A 20880-nucleotide genomic window follows, 5' to 3' on the forward strand; every position below is an offset into this window, starting at 1 on the left:
GTATTGTGACTAAATTATAGTTTTCAATTCATTTAAATGTGTTTTGTGTGAAATAAATTCAATAAAAGTATAAAAATAGATATTTTTACTATTTTGACCATGCAAAATTATGATAATACGCTTTACATACCTTAATCTTAAGAAGTATTAGTTTTTGCACTAAATTCAAAGTATTGAGACTAAATTATAATTTTCAATTCATTTAAATGTGTTTTGTGTGCAATAAATTCAATAAAAGTATAAAAAATAGATATTTTTACTATTTTGACCATGCAAAATTATGATAATACGCTTTACATACCTTAATCTTAAAAAGTATTAGTTTTTGCACTAAATTCAAAGTACTGAGACTAAATTATAATTTTCAATTTATTTAAATGTGTTTTGTGTGCAATAAATTCAATAAAAGTATAAAAATAGATATTTTTACTATTTTGACCATGCAATAAATTCAAATATATTACATAAATCATTTGATTACATTAACATCAAAGTACAACATAATGATTACACTTCATTGTTTAATGGAACTTTGATAACATTTCTTTTTACAAATGTCCCTTGATCGTGATCGCGGCGTAAGTAAGAAGCGTCCTCTTTGGATAATAGTATGCTGGGGTCAACCTCATGAAGTCCATGTACCATGAAGGGTAATTTTGTGTAGCTTTCTACACACTTATCAAACCATGTAGGTTGCTCATGGGTTAGAATCATGACACAAGTAACCCACCATATATAACACTAGGAGATGCATAACATGCAAACATCCTAGCAAAAGCAATGGAGCTACATGATGCTTGAATTGAAATCTAGCTACCATTACCTTATGGGGGACTTGGGCAACAAATGTCCAAGTTTTGAGCTTAGCTTGTTTTGGCTTGAATCTTCACTTCAACTTGTAAGCTAAGCCTCCAAATCCCACGAATCCATTCTGGGGCTTCAAGTCTCCTTTGGAACCCACACCATTTGAGGTCCCTTCATATTGGTGATTATTTCCTTGGACACCCAAATGGAGCGGTTCCAACTCCTTTCCTTCTTCCCAACCTTGTGAGCAACCACATTGTCATTGGTCTTCTTTTTAATCACATAGGAGGTGCTATTGCTTTTGTTCCTCCGGTTGGGCTTGGTGTAGATGCGAGAACTTTTGATTGTGAGTTTCTTCTTGTTCTTCTTATCCGGAAGCTTCTTCCTTGGTTGAGGACACTTGTTGGACTTGTGGCCTTTCTTATGGCACTTGGAGCAAGTCACGGTGGACCCCTTCTCAAGCTTCTTCACCGTGTCTTCACGGTTATCTTGAGAAGGTTGGACTTTGCTCTCCATGCCTTTGCCCTTCAATCTATACAAGTCCTTCATGAGCTTTTCCACTTCTTACTTGAGCTCATCATTCTCCTTGGCAATGAGATCATCACATGATTCTACAACAACATTCTCATAGCATTTCTCATTGCAAGGGTTAGAGCAAGATTCATCAATTAAATAAATGCAAGAAGTTGAAGCATCTACCCTAGAAATAGAAATTGCACAAGGGATAGTTTGCTTCATTTCCAAAAAGTTATCATTATCCTTAATGCTTTCAAATTTTAATTTGAACTCTTCATGCTCCTTGCCAAACAATTTGAATTTGCACAACAAATTTTCATAATTTGTAGCAAGAGAAGCATTTAGATCATTAAGAGCATAAAGGCTTTTAATTTCTTTAGATTGCTTCTTAATAATTTTTTGGTGCTCATGAACTAAGTCAAGAAGTTCATCAATTGAAGGAGATTCGGAATCATCATCACTTACATTGTTTTCCATACCTTTAGCCATGAAACAAGTGTTGGATGATGATCCCATGCGGGTGGTGAATTTCTTGTTTGATTCATCACTTGAGCTTGCGCTTGATTCTTCACCACCACTTACCCATTTACCAAATATGGCAAATGATTCATGCTTGGTCTTCTTCTCCTTCTTTTTCTTGTTTTTCTTGAACTTCTTCTCAACCTTCATGAGTTGATAGTGAGGCCCATCTTTGAGGAAGACCATATACCCCATTGAGTTGATTTTCTTCAAGCATTTGTTCATCTTCTTTGCTTGCTTGTAGAGGTTAGGGTTCATTGGCTCTTTGTCATCATATGAGGAGCTTCTTGCCTCATCTTCTTCTTTCTCATCATTTGAGCTACCTTTGATAGGTATCTTCTTCAACTTCTTGAGTTGTTTGCATGCAAGTGCACTATGCGTTGGTGAAGAAGTATGCGCTTTTGGCTTGATATCGTTGCGTAGCTCATGGGCGATCACCTTGTTGAGGACTTGATTTGGTGTCAAGGTATTGAGATCTCTCTCATACATGATCGTGGTCACCAAATCATAATCCGGCCTTCATAGTGAATGAAGGATCTTGCGAATGAGTTCCGTGTTTCCAATTTGCTTCACACCTAAAGAGTTGATCTCATTCACAAGAGTATTCAATCGTGAGTACATGAATTCGGCATTCTCCTCATCAAGTTGCTTAAAGCTATTAAGCTTATCAATGAGAACATGATATCGTTCATTGGCAACATCCTCTGTGCCCTCATGGTTCTCAATGATAGTCTTCCATAGCTCATTAGCATTTTCACAAGAATAAACACGATTGAAAATATTATCACTAAGAGAAGACAAGATTATGCTTTTTGCAATAACATCATTTTACTTCTCCTTTAGAGTTTTGAACTTAAATCCTTCATTCACAACATTCCAAACCTCAAGACCCGTGGCTTGGAGATGGGCTTGCATTAAGACCTTCCAACGTTGGAAACCCGTGCCATTGAACCGTGGAGCATTTCTAAAGGGATCCATACCTTCCCCCTAAGAGCTAACTCACTAGGCGGTGAAGCCTACCGATCTAATGAGCCGGTAAACACAAATTTGCCAATGGAATTAGCCTTTTTTGTGAGAGAAGTGAGTCCCGGCTCTGATACCAATTGAAAGCGATCGGGTGCTCTAGGCTAAGAGGGGGAGGGGGGTGAATTAGACACTTCTAAAAAAATCTTAACCTATGGCTCCAACTAGTTTGTACATAAAATTAAACTATTGCATACTATCTAGATGTGCAACTATTGTTCTTCTATTGTGAAACCCTCATCCCACAAGAGTTTAGCAACCTATAGCCAATCCTATCAAGAAACTACTCTATGAAAGTAAAGACACAAAGATTGCAATATGAAATACGGAAGCCTAAATGAGGGATGAGAGGAAGCAAACTCTTTGACTCGAGGATTTATCCCGTGATTCGGTTAGCCAGAAAGGCACACCTACATCCACGTTGTTGAAGCACTCACAAAGAGTATTACTTCTCGGCAATCAAGTCTCTCCCGGGGACACCAAGTCACCGCGGTCATCTTGATCCCGATTTCCACTAAGGGAGATTGCCCAGGAAGGAGGGGTCTCCGTCCCCCGTATAATATTGTCGGCGTCGCTCCACACCAAGCTGGAGGGTCGTTGACGTGCCGGCGAGCCACCAATGCTCCAAGGAGGCCGGCGCACCGAAATACAAGTTTGGTTCCCTTCTAGAACCAGCCACAAGGATCTTAACCTTACTTGCTCACTCACTTAGAAGCTAACCTAGCACTAACACTTACAAAGCTTGTGCTAAGAACTAAGAATTTGATCTCTATGCTCTTTGATGGCTTGGTGGTGTTCTTGGATATGTGTGTGATGTCTTGGGACTCCAGCAAACTCAAATGACACGGGGTGAGGCATATATATAGGCCACCAACTCAAGAGAGCCGTTGCTCCAACGGATAGCTGGAATCAGCAAACCATCTGTTGAACTGATGCCTCTTCATGGGGTAGCGTCGATTCAACCGGTCACTCTCAGACCTAAAATAGACGTTGGGCTTCTGACACACAGTCTGCAGAACCATCGGTTTAACCGATGACTGGGTGTCGGTTAAACCGGTCTCACACAGCATCTGAGTAGCCGTTGGACCTCCCTCTTCTACTGACGTCATTGCACCGATGGGGCATCGGTTCTTCCGGTGGTGAAGGCTTGGCTTCTGGGCACTTCACATTGTCTATGGACAATAGTATGGTGATTACACCAATACCTAACTTGACACCGTCGGTTCAACTGGTGCAACACTCCTTTCTTCATTTGATCTTCCTTGATCTCCATTTGGCCCTCAAACTTGCACTGATGCCAGGGGTTCTTCCGACAACCATCGGATGCACCGGTGCTTAGGCATCGGTTAAACCAGTGCTACTGTTTTACAATAGAACTCATCCAATTCAGCGTTTCTTTGAGTTATTTCTTCGTGTTTTGTTTTGTATGGCCTTTTTACTTCATCCCTAGGATCTAGAAATGTTCACTTAACAAAACCATCAGTCCCACTAATTGTGTTGTCATACGATCACCAAAATCACTCGAAATGGCATAAATGGTGTCATGTTCGTTACAGTTGTAGCGGGCAATTCGTTCTCCTCTGGAAGCATTTTCTTTACAATACCAAGTAGCTCCTCAAATCCCTTATCGGTAATATCATTGGCTGCCTTCCATTGCAGCATTTCCAGCGTGGTACCCAACTTTTTAAGCCCCTACTTGCAATTTGGGTATAACATTTTTTGTGATCATCCAACATTATCTCAAACTTCTTTGACTCCTTCAAAGTTTCACTATCTCTCTGTGCATCGACTAAAACCTGACCTAGTTCATCAGGTGGTTGATCTTTTGCTGAATTTTCTTCAGCCTCGTCCATTGGTTTATGCTGAAATGAGAAAACCAGTACTGAAATCAGTGAAGTTTTATACAGCTGGAGCAGCCAACTATAGCCCTATCAACAATGTGCTCTATCCAATGCGACCAAGCAGAGGTCTCACAGACCCATGGATAGATATCTCTCAGTTGAAAACACAAACTTCTGATTCCCCAAGAATATTGTTGAGGTTCAAAAAGGAAGTAATACTTTGTATGCAGGAAGAAAAAAAGTGTTCCCTAGATTATCTTGTTACAAGAACAAAGGAACTCCCTCCCTTTTTTTTGTTTCGCCCTTTCTGTATGTATATTTCACACATGATGCAGTCGCATCGCCTTTGTACAAATTCAGAGAAGAGCTTTAATTTAGATGGCACCTGTATATGCTTTTTCCCCCAAATGGCTAGGTTTTGCAGAGATCTGTTGCACAAAAGGGATTCAGGGTAATTCGATCTGATTAGGGGGCACATGGAATACATTTCCCTGTACGTCACTACCATCTCCTCAACACGCTTTTTCTTGACGACAACATCTTTGAAACTAAAACTCAACAAAGGAACGATCTCGGATGCACACACCTGGTACGGACGCAGTGGCAGATCGCAAGCCGCAGCACGCGCTCCGCCTCCATCCTCCGGCGGTGCCGCGGTGGTCGCCCAGCGTTCTATTCCCGTGCTCCGCAGCTCTTGCCTCCGTGCGGCCGTGCCCTCCACAGACATGGAGACGACGCCGCCGACCGCACCCGGGTCGTGAGCGAGATGTGTGCGCTCGCCGGCCACCGGCCGCCCGCCCCCAAAGCCCCTAACCCTAGGCGAGTCGAGAGGGAGTGAGTGGTGGATTGGGTGCTGGACGAACGGACGGCGTGGGTGAGTATGCTGATGCTTTGGGCCTGCCATTGGTTGCGGGCTTCCGTCTTAGCCCAGCAGGCTTCGCAGGCCGATTCCACCTAAGCCCGCCTCCAAAATGCGGTCGACTGCATAGGCCTGCTCACACGTTTTCGCAGGGCGGGCCTAGTGGGCTGGCATGCCCACCTGCGCCTACCTGCATCTTGACTGGGGTTGCTCGAGAGCTTCTTAAACATTGCCCACATGTCTTCACCAAGCTGTGTGCCTGTGTCGTCTGCAAAAACTGAGTTCGTAGAATTTGTCTCGGGTCTGCCGCAACTCCGTAAACTCGTGAACATGCGAGATTCAGACGGAGACACTGCTCTACATCTGGCAGTCGAGAAGTGCAATCCGGAGATGGTCGCTATTTTACTGCGTCACCAAGACATAGACGCTACAGTTATTAACAACAAAGCTCTCCCAACAACCTGGAAATTATCTAGTTAGTGACGACACCAACGCGACGTTAAGTGGACTATGTAGTGAAGCAGATCTCCCAAATCCTTGCGTGTGACCACGCAGAGATCCGATTGCCAGATTTTTGCGTCAACACATTGCATCTCATTGTCTTCCTCCACTCATTCCTTGCCTGATGATTCTATACCTGCGGGAGCTGCCATTGCTGTAGTACTCCTGTAGCCTGCAGACTTGGAAGAAATGGATCATGCCTGATGCATGGAAGAGGTTTTGGAATTTGGAGCGAGGGAGCGGATGAAAGTCAAACTGGCCAGTGGCGGAGCCAGAGGGTGCTCCAGCCCCCCTACTCCCATGGAGCCCCCCCCCCCCCCCCCCCCGCCAAACAATTTTCAACCATGATGATGAAGAGGAAGAAGAAAAAGAGTGAAGAGCCCCTAAATTTAGATCTTAGATTCACCACTGGAGACAGCACATCATCACGTCCAAGGATACAGCAGGACGAAGCAGTATTGTATTGGTCAATTTGATGGAGGTCATTGCTAATCACGTTCTCAAACTATTTGATAGAGATCAATCCCAGCAGATTGGTTAAGGCTACTGTCAACCTCAATATCACACATATAAATATCTTCATCGAAGCCAAGCTATTAACATAAGAGAGTAGGTAGTTGTGATTTGGTCATGTCTTTGCAAGATGGAAAAACACATACATTTGAAGTGATGACAGTGACCCGGTACCCACCAAACTCGATATTCTATTGCAAGATTAGGACTTCAACTTTGAATGGTAGTGTGGAGAAGCTTAAGGTCAAAAAAAATCCTTGTTAGAAGACTTACTACTAGGACTTCCAAAATACACTACAAAAAGTATCAATACTATAAATACTTCATATTGGTATAAGTACCTGTGGAATTACTATTTTAGCACAAACCTCAAAATTGATTCCGATTCCTGATGGTCAGGGATGTACAGACAACACCAAATCAGTTACATATCCCTCTATGATCAATCCCGGGGTTGCTTCGGACAGAAGCAGCCTTGATCTATTAGCCAGAGAGGAGGTACGACAGGCAAGGAAGCCGGCAATGTTGAGGAGTGCTGCTGCGAGAGGTTCACCCTAGGTTCGCCACAAGTTGATAGGGCTGTGACCCTCTTTCTCCTCTTATTTTTGGGGCCAGCAGCTTTGAACCTTGCATTGGCCAGTTGGTTTAAGGGGTGAAGCGAAAACAGAAACGGGCCGAACCGAGAACCCCTTGCAGTCTTAGGAGTATTTGTGCCTAATCTATGTATCTCATAAATGTAACCCACTAATGATCAGTAACTCGTATTTCTCTTCACCAACCACATTTTTTATCCACATCACCTCAATTTTCTATCTCGGTTAGATCATTACCGTGCTTCAAACCTGACCATGGTAAAACATCATCCCCACTAACTACAATTAATATCTCTATTAAATAGTCCAAGCCTTATCATGCCACATTATCCTAATTCTGTAGTCACCTTACCTTTGCTCTGAGGTGGTGTTTGTTTGACAAATGGGTTATGATGGTTGGGAAATAGGAAATGATGGTGGGTTGAAATTTTATTTTCCCTTGCATAGTGTGGGTATGGAAAAAGGGCATGGTTTAGGATGGGGATATGTCATGGTCACCATCATATCCATCTAGTGGTGGGATAGGTTATGCGGTAGGAAATTTGTTATGATGGTGGGTTAAAATTATTTTATTGCCTTATGAGAAAATAGAGGGTGCACTGATACTATGGGCATTTCTTGCCTTACAAGAAAAATAGATGGTACATACTTCATACTATGGGTATTTAGTCAATTACCCTATGATTTCCCCAATCCATATATCCATGCCACCAAACATGGAAATAGGAAAAGATAAGCCTTTCCTAATCCATAACCCACACTCTACCACCCACCATCATTTCCCATTCAAACTCGCAAGCGATTACTTGCCTTGCATCTCATTGTCCATTCATTCCTTGCCTGATTCAGCACCTGCGGGAGCTGCCATTGCTGTAGTATGCATGTATCCTGCAGACTTGGAAGAAACAGGTCCTGCCTGATGCATATGGAAGAGGTTTTGGAATTTGGAGCGAGGGAGTGGATGAAAGTCACATAGGCCAGCGGCGAGACAGCGCATCATCACGTCCAAGGATACAGCAGGACGCATTATTGTATTGATCAATTGGATGGAGGTCATTGCTAATCATGTTCTCAAACTATTTGTCAGAGACCTAATCTGTTCTTAATTAATCTTATCACAATACCCTACGATTCTCACTAGCTAGAGGTCGATTAGCATGTGCTCCGTGAATTATTAAGGGCCCTGTGTTTAGTCAATGAGACCGGGCGGGGTGCCATAGAACTCTTGTTTTCTTGACCTCGGTACGCGGTGCTCCCTGTTTCAGCCATGTTATATATTAAGGCTCTCGGCATCACCGGCAATCAAGCATTTTACTACATTGGAAGGCTAGCTGCTTCAGCCTACATAAGGTGCTCTCTGGTTTTCTACCTGCAGGTATGCCCTGTTTTGCCAATCTAGCTAGTGTGTCTAGCTAGGTTTCCGCAGCAATTTCAGTCGTCAGTCTGAATGTAGTGCGACTTACGACACAACTGGTGTTGCCGGATTCATGCCATCACTCGGCAGGGGTTCTGCGGATCAATACTGGAAGTTGCTTCACATGATCCGATCGAGCTGCTTTCAGTAGCTCCAGAGGGGAATCACCACTAGCTTTCGCAGGTCAATCACGTCGAATCGGTACGCGATCTGAACAAACTATTTACTGGATTGGACAGTTCAGAAGAACTGATTCTAGGTGAAACATTTAGGTCCCATTTGGAACCTTGAAATTGAATTCCATTCGAATAATCATAATTTAGACACAAATCTATTAAGCTTATATGATTATATAAGGAATATATCTGTATACTGTTATTGGTTATATGAGCGAGGGAGGTACTTATATTTTATATTTCTAGGAGTGAGCCAAAGAGCATGCTGTAAGTTACGGAATACAAACATAGCTTTGTGGTGTATAGAATTAATTTCCATCTCCCTCCCTAAGGATAGGTTTATATCTAAACTTTGGAAGGTGGTGGAATGCCAAATTATAAGCCAAATAGCCTAGTTCATTAAGTAGATTTCAATTCCTCCAAAATGAGAGGATCCAATCAGCCCCTTAGGCTGTTTGTTCGAAAACAGTTTTTCTTAAGGCCATCGTTTTGCATTGTGCCAGATTGCCGGTGCCGGTACATTAACCATGACCAGTTCTCCAGTACAGATGGACAGGCCTCTCCTTGATGCTGCCACAACTGGGGACGCGGTGACAATGAAACAATTAGCTCAGCATGACCCGACCGTGCTGCTTGGAACATCCCCGAAGGGGAACACCTGCCTCCACATCTCCTCCACCCATGGCCACCAGGGGTTCTGCATGGATGCCCTGGCCCTGAACCGGTCTCTCCTCTCCGCTGTCAACGCAGATGGGGAGACGCCGCTTCTCACCGCAGTGACAAGTGGCCACACCAGCTTAGCTTCGTTCCTTCTCAAGTGGTGCCGAGATCTCCAGCTGAGCGAGGCAATCTTGAAGCAAGACAACAAAGGGTGCAATGCGCTGCACCACGCCATCCGAGGCGGCTTCGAGGAGCTCTCGCTGGAGCTAGTAGCAGCGGAACCCGCCTTGTCCAAAGCGGTGAGTCAAGAAAAGGAGTCGCCAATGTTCATGGCAGTGATGAGAAATTATGCACTTGTCGTGGAGAAACTGTTGGAGATTCCTGACTCTGCTCATGGGGGTGCCTGTGGCTGGAATGCTCTGCATGCTACCGTGAGAAATAATAATCCAGGTGTGTATCGGCCGGGCAAACTGAATTCTACTCCAGTATGAACTAAAAATCGTATAGTTAAGTTCTCATCATTCCATGACAGCAGTTGACCGTCTTTACTCTGTAATGCTTAATCTGCAGCTATGGCTAAAAAGATTGTGGAAAGACGACCGTGGCTGGCAAGAGAAGAAGACCAAGATCGTCTTAATCCAATGCACCGGACTGCGCATTGGATTAGCGGACATGGTTGACGTGCTACGAGTGCTGTTGGAACATGATCGGTCTTTGGGGTATATAGTCAATTCGGATAACGGTAACAATCTCCTTAATTGTGCTGCATATCGAGGCCATATTGAAGCTGCCCGAGAGCTTCTTAAACATTGCCCAGATGCTCCGTACAGCAGAAGCAATGGCTTTACATGTCTGCACCAAGCTGTATTTCGTGAAAAGACTGAGTTCATAAAATTTGTCCTGGGTCTGCCACAACTCCGTAAACTCGTAAACATGCGAGATTCAAATGGAGACACTCCTCTACATCTTGCAGTCAAGAAGTGCAATCCGGAGATGGTCGCTATTTTGCTGCGTCACCAAGCCATAGACGTTACAATTATCAACAACAAAGCTATCCCAGCAACCTGGAAATTATCTAGTGACGACAACAACGCCAAGACTATAAACTGGGTACGTATTTTTCTCAGTATGTTGTTAGCTTACACAACACAAACAAGCACTAACAAAAAAATCAAATTAATAATTATGAAGGGAAGTACAGCAGGATTTTTGAACTGTTTGAAATCAACGGTAACAATAAACTTTCTAGGTTCCAAGGACACTTCAGATTATTAAAATGGTCATTACATACATAGTCTAATGTGGTTACAAGAACAATTCTCCGAATAATTCCAACTCTGAACTCAAGCACTTCCGTATTAAGGAAATGCATTTGTGGTACATTGTCCAGGGTGGCTTTGAAGAAGTCAGCCATAATTCCATAACATTGTAGGCTTTCTTTTTCTAAAAATCCAGTGTAGCATTGTAACTAGATGGGAACACCACTGAAAAAGATTGTTGCACCAACCTCGCAGTATGCAGATTTTCATTTCATTCATATTTATTTCAATTTATGCAGAACGAAGTGTCAATGCTTATGCTGAAAGCTGATCCTAAAAATGCACCTTCTATCTACAATCTCCACAAGGAAGCCAAGGAGAAAGTGACAAACTTAACAAGGAAGGATATCAAGTCACTGACTCAAACATACACAGAAAACACTTCCCTAGTGGCAATCCTCCTCGCGACCATTACCTTTGCTGCTGCTTTCACTTTGCCCGGAGGATATAGCACTGATGCTGGAGCGGAGGGGCTTCCCATCATGGCAAGGAAGGCTGCATTTCAAGCATTCTTGATCTCCGACACCTTGGCAATGTGCTCCTCGCTGTTGCTTTCATATGTGTCATAGCAAGATGGGAGGATCTTGAGTTCTTGCTTCACTACAGATCTTTTACAAAGAAGCTTATGTGGTTTGCGTACATGACAACCACAACAGCGTTTGCAACTGGTTTATACACAGTTCTCGCTCCTCGTCTCCAGTGGTTTGCTATTGCGGTTTGCGTACTGACCGGTTTATTGCCCATTGTTACTAAGCTGCTAGGTGAATGGCCTGTCTTGAAGCTGAGATTTCGGTTAGGTCGGGCATTCAAGTCTGAGCTCCTTGATATGGTCTAATCTCTCTGCCTCATGTTATTGGTGCCAGCTGCTTTATTATTTGATAAAGAAATAGGGCGGTCTTACAAGTGGAAGACTTAAAACAGGGGCAAACATGAAAAATTAAAAAATTAGGGGTAAATATATAGTTGGACTTCAAAACAAGGGCAGCCTTGCAATTTTCCCAAAGAAATAAGATTTGGGCCGACTATTTTGTTTTGGTAATTCAAAACTCCGTGTAATGCATGTACTATGTACTTTGAACATTATGATTGTGTCAAGCTTGAGCAGTTGAGAGTGATCTATTTCTGACTTGGACTTCCGTAAACCATGCGTGATAGCTAGGTTCATATGGATATTCTGGGAAAATGAGCAGCAATGGCATGATATAGGCTCATTTATATTTTTTCAATGGTAATCATTTGTAACCAAACTTTTGAAGGGCATATTGGATTTGAAATCGTATATTTTGCCGTGAGACAAAAGTACTGTAGAAAGAATATGTTGTAGTCCAAAAGGTGCTCTGCTCATGGAGGAGCTTGGAACTACAATGCCCTGCATGCTCCCAAGCTTTATCAAATACAGAACTAACATTAAACTGGAAATTAAAACTCTCGTAACTCCACAAGCATTTGAAACCAGGAAGGAATATGACAGCATAAATAAAAATGCTACATGGAAGGCCACAAAACTACTGTCAAGTGATTGATCAACATTGTTTCACATTACTAAAGTTATCGCTACAACTAAAATTTGGATAATGATACAGCAAATCCATCTTACAACCAAGACATACCAGTCCTGAAGATACAAGGCAAAGGATATACAGAACATGAACATCACAAATTGGTACGGTTCCAACCAAATGGCATATCCTAGTGATTGCTAATGGTTGGGGAGTGGCACAGGAAGCTGAAAAGATAGAGTGATGCTTTCATACTGACCTAATTATTCAAGTTACAACAATTCCTGCAATCTTTGGTATCCCACAAGCACTTGGTCGTTCAACTAGTTTGCCACAATAAGCTCATCTTCAGGATCAGCAGTTTGAGGTTGCATTGTCAATTCATCATCAGCTGCGCTGAAATGATATTTCTCTCCAACAGCTCTCAGAAGCTGGTAAACCTCAAACATTGTAGGCCTTTCCTTAGGAGAAGAAAGCACACAAGAGCATGCAACCTTCATGCATTGAAGCAGCTCAGCATCATTGTCCTTACCAATCAAGGACTTGTCAACTGCATCCTGAAGTATAGAATTGTTTGATAGGTAAGTTATCCAATCCACCAAACTACCTTTGAAGTTCTCTGGAGCATTTGACACATGTGTGGGCTCTTCACCAGTAACAAGTTCAAGCAAGACAACTCCAAAGCTATAGACATCCCCTTTTGGAGTGGCCACAAGGGTGCGTGTATACTCAGGAGCTACATACCCCAAGTCACCAAACTCACCATTGACAAATGTGCTCAGGTGGGTATCAATGGGATTCATAAGCCTTGCCAAACCAAAATCAGAAATCTTAGGCTCATAGTCATCATCGATCAATATGCACTTGGAACTAATGTTCCTATGAAGAATACGGGGATTGCAACTGTGATGAAGCCATGCCAATCCTCTAGCAGTCCCAATGGCAATTTTTAGCCTTAGTGACCATTGTAATGCCTTTTTATCACTACTTTGTTGGTGTAAATGATCATAAAGAGAACCCTTGGGCATGTATTTGTACACCAAGAGCCTCTCATTCTTGGCAATGCAGTATCCCAAAAGAGGCACTAAGTTACGTTGCCTTACACTTCCCAGTGTTGACATTTCAGATGTGAACTGGCTCTCTGAATGCTGAGTGTCCTGCAGTCTCTTGATAGCAAGGAATGAACCATCTGGGAGTGTTGCTCTGTACATAGTTCCTGATCGACCAGTTCCAATAATGTTTTCCTTGGTAAAATCACCTGTTGCTTTCATAAGATCATTCAATTTCATCTTTGAAACCGATTTCTCAAACATCGATACCTAAATGACCAAAACAAATGTGACAATTCAGCAAACCGGAGCACTAATCTTAAGTAAATATGAGAATGAAAAAGTTAGCATGCAAATTAATTCTAAGTTTCTAATATTTGTTGACATCCCTACTCATAAAAAACAATATAGCTTCCACTTTGGATAGCGCTGGTATATTCACTAATTAGCCTACATACAGCGCAGTATATTCACTAATTAGCCTACATACAGCCAAAAGATGTTAATAGGAATCCTAAACTAAACTCATGATTTGTATGAGGCTAAAATACACTGGAGAATCAAGGGAGAAAGTTGAATTGATAAGGAAAATGGTATATCGACGTTGTTATCGACTAAATTGTTGTTTAAGAATACAGACAATATACTATAGACTATCACAATTTCTGGAATGAAAACATACCTTCACTCCTTTTGCTCCCTTAATACTCTTAGCCCACTTATTTTCTTCTACATCCTTTTCCTTCTTCTTGGCAGGCATTTTCCGTAAGAGAATGAACAAAATAACAGCGACAATTATTAAAGTTATAATTGCACCACCAACAGCAGAACCAACAATTACCCCTGTACGGCTGCTTGAAGTGGCAGTGCAATCATTGCTCAGAGGCCTCCCACAAAGGTCTTGATTTGCAAAATTGGAGGGTGGAAATTTGCTCAAAGATGAAGGAATCTGCCCCGACAACTGATTGTCGGCAACATTAAACTGGTTTAGGCGACCAAGAGCGGCAAGCTGACCTGGGAGCGTTCCAGTCAATTTGTTATGTTGTAGATTGACAGCATTGAGATAGGTACAGTTAGCTAGCGCCTCTGGTATCTCCCCTGAGAAGCTATTATACGACAGATCAAGGCTTGTAATGTATTGCAGCCGCTTCGAGATATCAGCCGGGATCGGGCCGGAAAGGCTGTTGCTTGAGAGATCCAGTGAAGTCATGCTACTACAATTCTCAAGTCCGTCAGGGAACCCACCCTTAAGACCCATGCTGCCAAGGTGAAGAGAAAGAACCTTGTTTTCATTGGGATTCCAGCAGTCGACGCCTCTAAATCCACATATGGATCCCTCAGTATGGTTGATGAATTTCCAGTCTAACTTGTTGCTGGGATCAATTGATGCTTTCACTCTTCTCAGACATTCGATGTCACTTAGTGAGCCATAGCAAAGCTGACAGAGCATAGAGCAGAGGAGTACTGCGAGAAACGCAGCGCGGAAATGCCTAACAGCCATCTTGGTCTTTGTGCCGTCTACTTCCAGAATGCTTTCACCATCCAGAGTTAGTTAGTCACAAATCATAGTGACTGCTCGGTGCCCAGAGGGATAGGAGAGTAGAATCCGCGAGATAACCTGCAGATGCAAAAGAGCATAGCAAGTTTAGCAAATCAATTTACAAATCACAGCGTATCCAACTAGCCGAATCACTGGCATGTTCCACACATCACTATCATCCAGACTTTGATAAGATACACTAGGCCAGGGGAACGAATGGCATCAGGAATGTCAGAACATGAATCATGAAATCAAATATCTTGATTCTGGGTGTACTTGTCACTAAACGCAGCTAGACAAGGCCTACACACAACGACCAACTTGGGCGCTCGCCATGGTAGGGACGCAACGACCAGCTAGACAAGTAGTAGACACACAACGACCAGCTAGACAAGTAGTAGAACGCAAACAGACCGCACTAAAATTGGCCCCTTTTACACGGAAGGGACGGGATCCCCTCGCGCTACCATTTCGATCCGATAGCTCGCAGCAAAGCGCGGAACAGGACGAACCGGCAGCTGCGGTAGGGGTCGGTGGGGACATGAACAGCAACAGGAGTTTGACCGAGAAATGGTGGGGGCGCCGGGAGCCTACCTCCGAATTCCGCCGCGCGCCCCTCAGCCGCCGAATCCCCGCCTCAACCAGCCCGCCGTCGACCCGAGCGGGACCCCCCGTCGATCTCGCCGCGTCCCCGCCCGGCCCTCGCCGCGGATCACGCTGCGGCTCGGGCTCGCTCGCTCGGCGTGGATCCCCGCCGCTCGAATAGAATAGAGGTGGGGGCGTCGGCGCCTCCCGGCGGCGAGGGGGGGGGCGTGGATGGGGCGGCGGCGTGATTCGAGGGTTTGGGTCGGGAGGGCGCGGACCGTGGACTGGACTGGGAAAGTGGGGGAGTGTGGAGACCCGAGGCCGAAGGAGAGGGAGAGGACTAGAGGAGGAGGGGCAGTTTCGTCACACCAATTTTGAGCTGCTGCTGACTGCTAGCATGATTTGTTTGACCGCACAGAATGGTGGGTTGTTGGACTGGACTGGACCTCATTTTTTAGCGCCCCTGGGCCCGTGGCAGGTCCAAAAGTTCCACACGTGGGCTTTTCTTTCTCCCCCCAATCGCTCCCGTGGCTAGTTTCGGTTTGGCCCAGTCTTGTAGAGCTTTGGGCTTTGGATGATGTTTTCCTCTTACGTATCGTTAATTTTCTGTGAAAGAGTGGTTATAAGAGCCTCGGTAGCACCTGAGTTCCTGGGTTCGACTCCTCATAAGAGCGAATATTTTAGATTTAACTGCGTTGTGCATACGTTCCCGTCGACAACGAGGTGACTGTGGTGACTTCGTCAATCTCGAGGATTTGCAGGCTCAGTCTTCGAAGATGTTCATAGGGATAGGATTTGCGTACGTATGTTCATAGGGGTGTGAGTGTTCATGTGTTGTGAGTGTCGGAGTTGTACTGTGTGATCTCCAAAAAAAGAAACGTAATGTTAATTTTCTTGGCGGATAAAGTACAATTGTGTGAAGCGTTTTGGATGAATCCTAAACAAGGATTTATTTAATTTTGCTCGTTTAACATTCTGTCCTCTTCTACCAATCTCTACAACTAAATCGCCTATAAATATACGGTACAAAATCCAAAGGGATGTTAGCAATTAATTTACCCTTTGCAATTGTTTGCGCTCAAGTATAGCATAACCGGAAATATATATGAGATGAACTTTTATATTAATCAACACTTGGGTTCCATCAAACTCTTTCCCAATTTCAGTTAATGCTAACAAGTTAGTCTCATTTCACCGAGCGAAAAGTGACCTTTTTTTTTTGCTAACTCGTATTATCTTGACACCGACTCGCTTCGGCCAAAAAAAAGTCATTATATAATTCAAAATTTGTTCCAAAAATAAGTGTTTTTCGTATTTAGAAAGTGTTTGTTTGTAAAAATCAGATACCACTAAGGTAATAAATAGAGACAAATATAGTCAATTTATCTTTTTATTATTCTGTCCTCAAATTTCTAAAATGACTTCAAACCCCATTCCTCAAATAGAGAAATGGGGCTTCAAGCTCCTTTCTGAGGAGAATGACGGTTCCGAATGGCGGTTAGGCACACGAGGGCGACGGCGCCACCTGCTCGCCGCCGTCGAGGGCTGATGCCCGGGGGAGGTCCCCTCCTGACGGGCGCTCCTTCGAGGCATGTCCTGGAGTCCTCCCCACGCAGCCCCTGATTCGCGGCACTAGGGGGTTTCCCCTCTCGCCTTCTCGGCCGCTCTCGCCTGCGCTCGAGGAGACGACCGCATGGAGCCAGATCAGGGAGGACTGGCGGAGGAGGAATGGTCTGGAGATTCATCGCATGGCGGTTCAATCGCCCCCCCCTCCCCTCTTGAAGCCCCATTTCGATTGAATCAAAAAGGGAAAGTGAATCTCACCCGAAGCGTATGCAACAATAGGGGGATTGCGAACCCATGGTGGAATCCCTGTTCCCCATGGATTTTGGAGGAGATTAGAGCGCGTGAGGCATTAGATATCAGTAGGGAGCTCTTCTCCTGCCAATCTGATAAAGCGAAGGAGAGATCAGAGAAGCTACGGGCTACCGGCCACGCCGATCAAGGGCCTGTGGTCAGTCCGTGTCCCCTGCCCTCCCCCCCCCATGGCGTCAGCCCTGATGCCCCTGCATATCGAGAGGTTTACGGCGACTCCGAGCTGCAGTAATGGGCCGTTTGGGAGAACATTGGAGGACTTATTCACACACTCGTGGAGAAAATAGCCCATAGAGAGATGAGTGTGGATCCGCAAGCCAGCGATCCGTGGCGGGAAAGAATACCCAGCCCGGCCCGAGAAGATTTGCCGATTTGGAGGCAGAGCACGTCGGCTGATTAGGGTTCCACATCCCAAACCTCTCACCAAGTCCTTCGCGGCGGCGGTCGCGGTCCCCCGATGGCGCGTCTCCCTCCGCGCGGCCCGCAACCGAATCCTGGCCCGAAGAGGCGATTCGAGGAGGACAAGCCGTGGGAGCGCTGGCTAGACGACCGTGAAGCTGAGTGGAGAAGGGGGGATTGGCACAGAGATCACCAGGGAAGAGAGAGGGGAGCTTTTCAGGGAGCCGACTACTACAAGGAAGGCCGAAAGGAATTCGAGGCCAACCGCAGAGTGCTGGATCAGAAAACTCAAGGTAACCGACCAAATCGTCCTGTGAGAGAGAGATTGGGGGAATTCAGAGGGGGTCCTGGGGCCAGAGGCAGAGGAGATGAACCAGTTGGGCGGAATTTGGCCTTGGACCCAACGAGAGGACACAAACCATCTCTTGGTACCTGTTTCTGGTGTGGTCAACCTGGTCACCACCAAGCCACATGTGAGAATGAACCTTTCTGCTTCAGATGTAAAACTTCTGGCCACATCTCGTCCAGCTGCCCACAAGCACAAGGCTGCAAGATGCAACTACTTGGCTATGGTTTTCCTAAACAGAGTTTCTTCAACTTGAAAATTCCTGTAAGTCAGCCGAGCAACCTGCTGGGAACATGGCCATCATACACATCATCAGCGGGGAGGCTACTGAGTTAAGGGTAGAAGAGGAGATCAAGCACCTGATTGACGGCAAGTGGGAGTGGAAAGTGAAGCAGACTCCTTCTCAGGATTACCTTGTGTCCTTCCCCAACAAATCCATCTTGGAGACCTTCTCTAAATCAAATGCCATCGAGCTGGCCGTCCACGGCATCAAAGCTAAGGTTTCCAAGTCTGATCTCAGTCCTGGGGTGTCAGCAGTACTACAAACTGGTTGGATAAAGCTCTACAATATCCCTGATCTTGCTAGGAGTGCAGGGCCAGTCAAGCTTATTGCAGAACTGGCTGGCGAAGTGGTCGTAGTGGATGAACTATCTCTAATCAGAGAGGGGCCAGTGAGAGTGAAGCTTAATGGAAGAAACATCAACAAGCTTAGAGGACTGGTAATAGTATTCATAAACAAAGTGGGATATGAAATACAGTTCCTACCGGAGGACAGCGGTTCCAAAACTCAGACCCAAAATGTTCCTCCACCTAAGAAACCTGATGAGGATTCAGATGAAGAGGAAGATGAGAACTCCAAAGACACTAAATTGGAGTGGGAGAAGATGCAGCGACAGTTTGAAGAAGAATCAAGAAACAAAACTGAGAGAGCTTAGTCTGGTGCTGCTACTGGGGGGAGGAGCCATGCTGCAGCTGGGGATGTCCTGACCCCCCACGACGACAAACTTGAAGATGCTGATGCCCCCTGTCTAGAGATGATTCCCGTCTCTGAACCAACCCAAGCACCTGTGGTTATCAGCCCAAGACCCTGTAGATCTATTTTCTTCTCAAGATTCTGTGGGACAGGAAGAGGGAGCTAAACTTGTGTCAGGCAAGGGAGTTGAACCAAAAGATATGCAAACTGTACCAACCTGTGAGGTACCTTCTCCTAAGGAAAAAAATAAATTTGTGGTTCACACAGCTGAGGGGACTATCCTAATGGAAAAGGAAAAATGGACTAAACCTAGGGATTAATTCTCCAAGCAGAGGGCTTGCTGATGGGGTTCAGAAAGAGATGATGGGTGCCCGAGCCGAGGAAAAGGAACTGGTCGAGGAAGTGGGTGAAGAAACTGAGGAATGGAATCTCTGCTCCAACCCTGGGAAGTCAACAAAGAGAAGGAAGTACCCTGCTGTAGCCACCAGAGAGCACCATAATGGCGGCCGGGAGCACTTCTTCAATAGGGGGGGCAATCCTTTCCAGGTATGAGCTCACAAACCAACTCCTTTGCTGTCCTGAATTCTATAGATGATAATCATTTAAATGCCTTTGCTCTAGACTGTGATATTCTGCTAGGGGAAAATAATAATGAAATTGCTTCTACACTTGATGCTATGAAACTTGAAGAGCTGGCCAGAGCTGCCATTGCTGAGGCCAACTATAACTCCCACCTCGAGGAGAAACTTGCTCAGAGTCACTCTCTAGATGGGGAAAACCTTGAACTAGGATGTGTGTCTAACTCCCACAGTGGCTGCGTGAGTAGGAAAGAGGGGTGATCCAAACAAAATGCAAAAGGAAAGAGGGGAGCAGGCTCAGTAGGGAGCTAAAATGTATTAGTATCCCATGAAAGCCCTTACCTAGAACATCAGGGGGATGGGGAACAAATCCAGAGTGGGGCTCCTTAAAAATTTCATTTCTCAAGAGAGAGTGGACATTGTGGGGGTGCAGGAAACCATCAAACAAAACTTCACTGATAAAGATCTTCTTGACATCTCTTCGGGGGTTGCCTTCAAATGGAACTGAATCCCTCTAGGGGTCACACAGGAAGTCCAACTTTAGATGGAATCTGCGGGTTGTACATGGCCCTGCTCAACATGAGTTCTCTAAAGGCCTTTTAGAGGAGCTTAATCAGTTTGTGATCAGTTCAGAGCTTCCCCTTGTCATTGAAGGGGATTTTAACCTGATAAGATGCCGGGAGGACAAGAGTAATGGTCAGGGAGACCAAAACCTTATGGATGCCTTCAACAGTTTTATAGAGAACAACCGACTAAGGGAGCTTCAGAGAGTTGGTCCTCACTTCACTTGGACTAACAAACAAAAAAATCCCATCCAAAGCAACATTGACAGGGTGCTAATGTCCACAGAGTGGGAACAAAATTTCCCTCTCTCCACTCTAAACAGCCTCACGAGGCTTGGATCAGATCACTGCTCCCTTCTTGACACGGGTGAATCTTTGAAACAGAAACCTAGACAATTCTTCTTCGAGAAACACTGGATCAAGAATGACCAATTCATGGGGAAAGTAGCTGAGAAATGGCAGGAGGCCAGAGAAAAGAGCCCTGAGGGTGCATACTCAATGGATAGGTGGCGTGGAAAGCTTGGTAAGCTGAGGCAATTTCTCAAAGGATGGGGAAATAACTTAAGGGGTGAGTTTCGGAGACAGAAGGGACAATTCCTGAGTAAAATCAAAGAACTGGATAATCTTGAAAACTTGGGCTTCCATGGTCAGGAACATGCTCAGGAAAGAGACAGATTGGAGCTCTGGAACTAGAAAAACTTTTCCAGGAGGAGGAAATCTACTGGCAACAATGAG

The 20880-nt window shown here is 44.7% G+C and overlaps 1 protein-coding gene, 1 long non-coding RNA gene and 1 pseudogene across 2 annotated transcripts; 1 reads left to right on the forward strand and 2 right to left on the reverse strand.

Moving 5' to 3' along the window:
* Positions 1-4357: 4357 nt before the first annotated feature.
* On the reverse strand, positions 4358-5555 carry LOC120643936. The gene is made up of 2 exons (XR_005663249.1): positions 5290-5555; positions 4358-4724 (listed from the first exon to the last, which is right to left on the reverse strand). It is a non-coding gene; the product is annotated as an uncharacterized LOC120643936 (long non-coding RNA).
* A 3715-nt stretch (positions 5556-9270) lies between these two features.
* On the forward strand, positions 9271-11615 carry LOC120643938 (annotated as a pseudogene).
* A 615-nt stretch (positions 11616-12230) lies between these two features.
* Positions 12231-15694, reverse strand: LOC120643937 (probably inactive leucine-rich repeat receptor-like protein kinase At5g48380). The gene is made up of 3 exons (XM_039920452.1): positions 15421-15694; positions 13969-14904; positions 12231-13556 (listed from the first exon to the last, which is right to left on the reverse strand). The coding sequence occupies exons 2-3, from the start codon at positions 14785-14787 to the stop codon at positions 12561-12563; spliced, it is 1815 nt and encodes a 604-aa protein (XP_039776386.1). The 5' UTR covers positions 14788-14904; positions 15421-15694; the 3' UTR covers positions 12231-12560.
* Positions 15695-20880: the final 5186 nt, after the last annotated feature.

Source organism: Panicum virgatum, chromosome 8K, assembly GCF_016808335.1.
Source record: "Panicum virgatum strain AP13 chromosome 8K, P.virgatum_v5, whole genome shotgun sequence".
Lineage (NCBI taxonomy): Eukaryota > Viridiplantae > Streptophyta > Magnoliopsida > Poales > Poaceae > Panicum > Panicum virgatum.

Bases quoted from the DNA above. Each gene is read 5' to 3' on its own strand.
- LOC120643937 (XM_039920452.1), bottom strand. From the start codon at position 14,787: ATGGCTGTTAGGCATTTCCGCGCTGCGTTTCTCGCAGTACTCCTCTGC. The intron at 13,557-13,968 runs GTATGTTTTCAT...TTGGTCATTTAG, and splicing joins AGGGAGCAAAAGGAGTGAAG to GTATCGATGTTTGAGAAATC.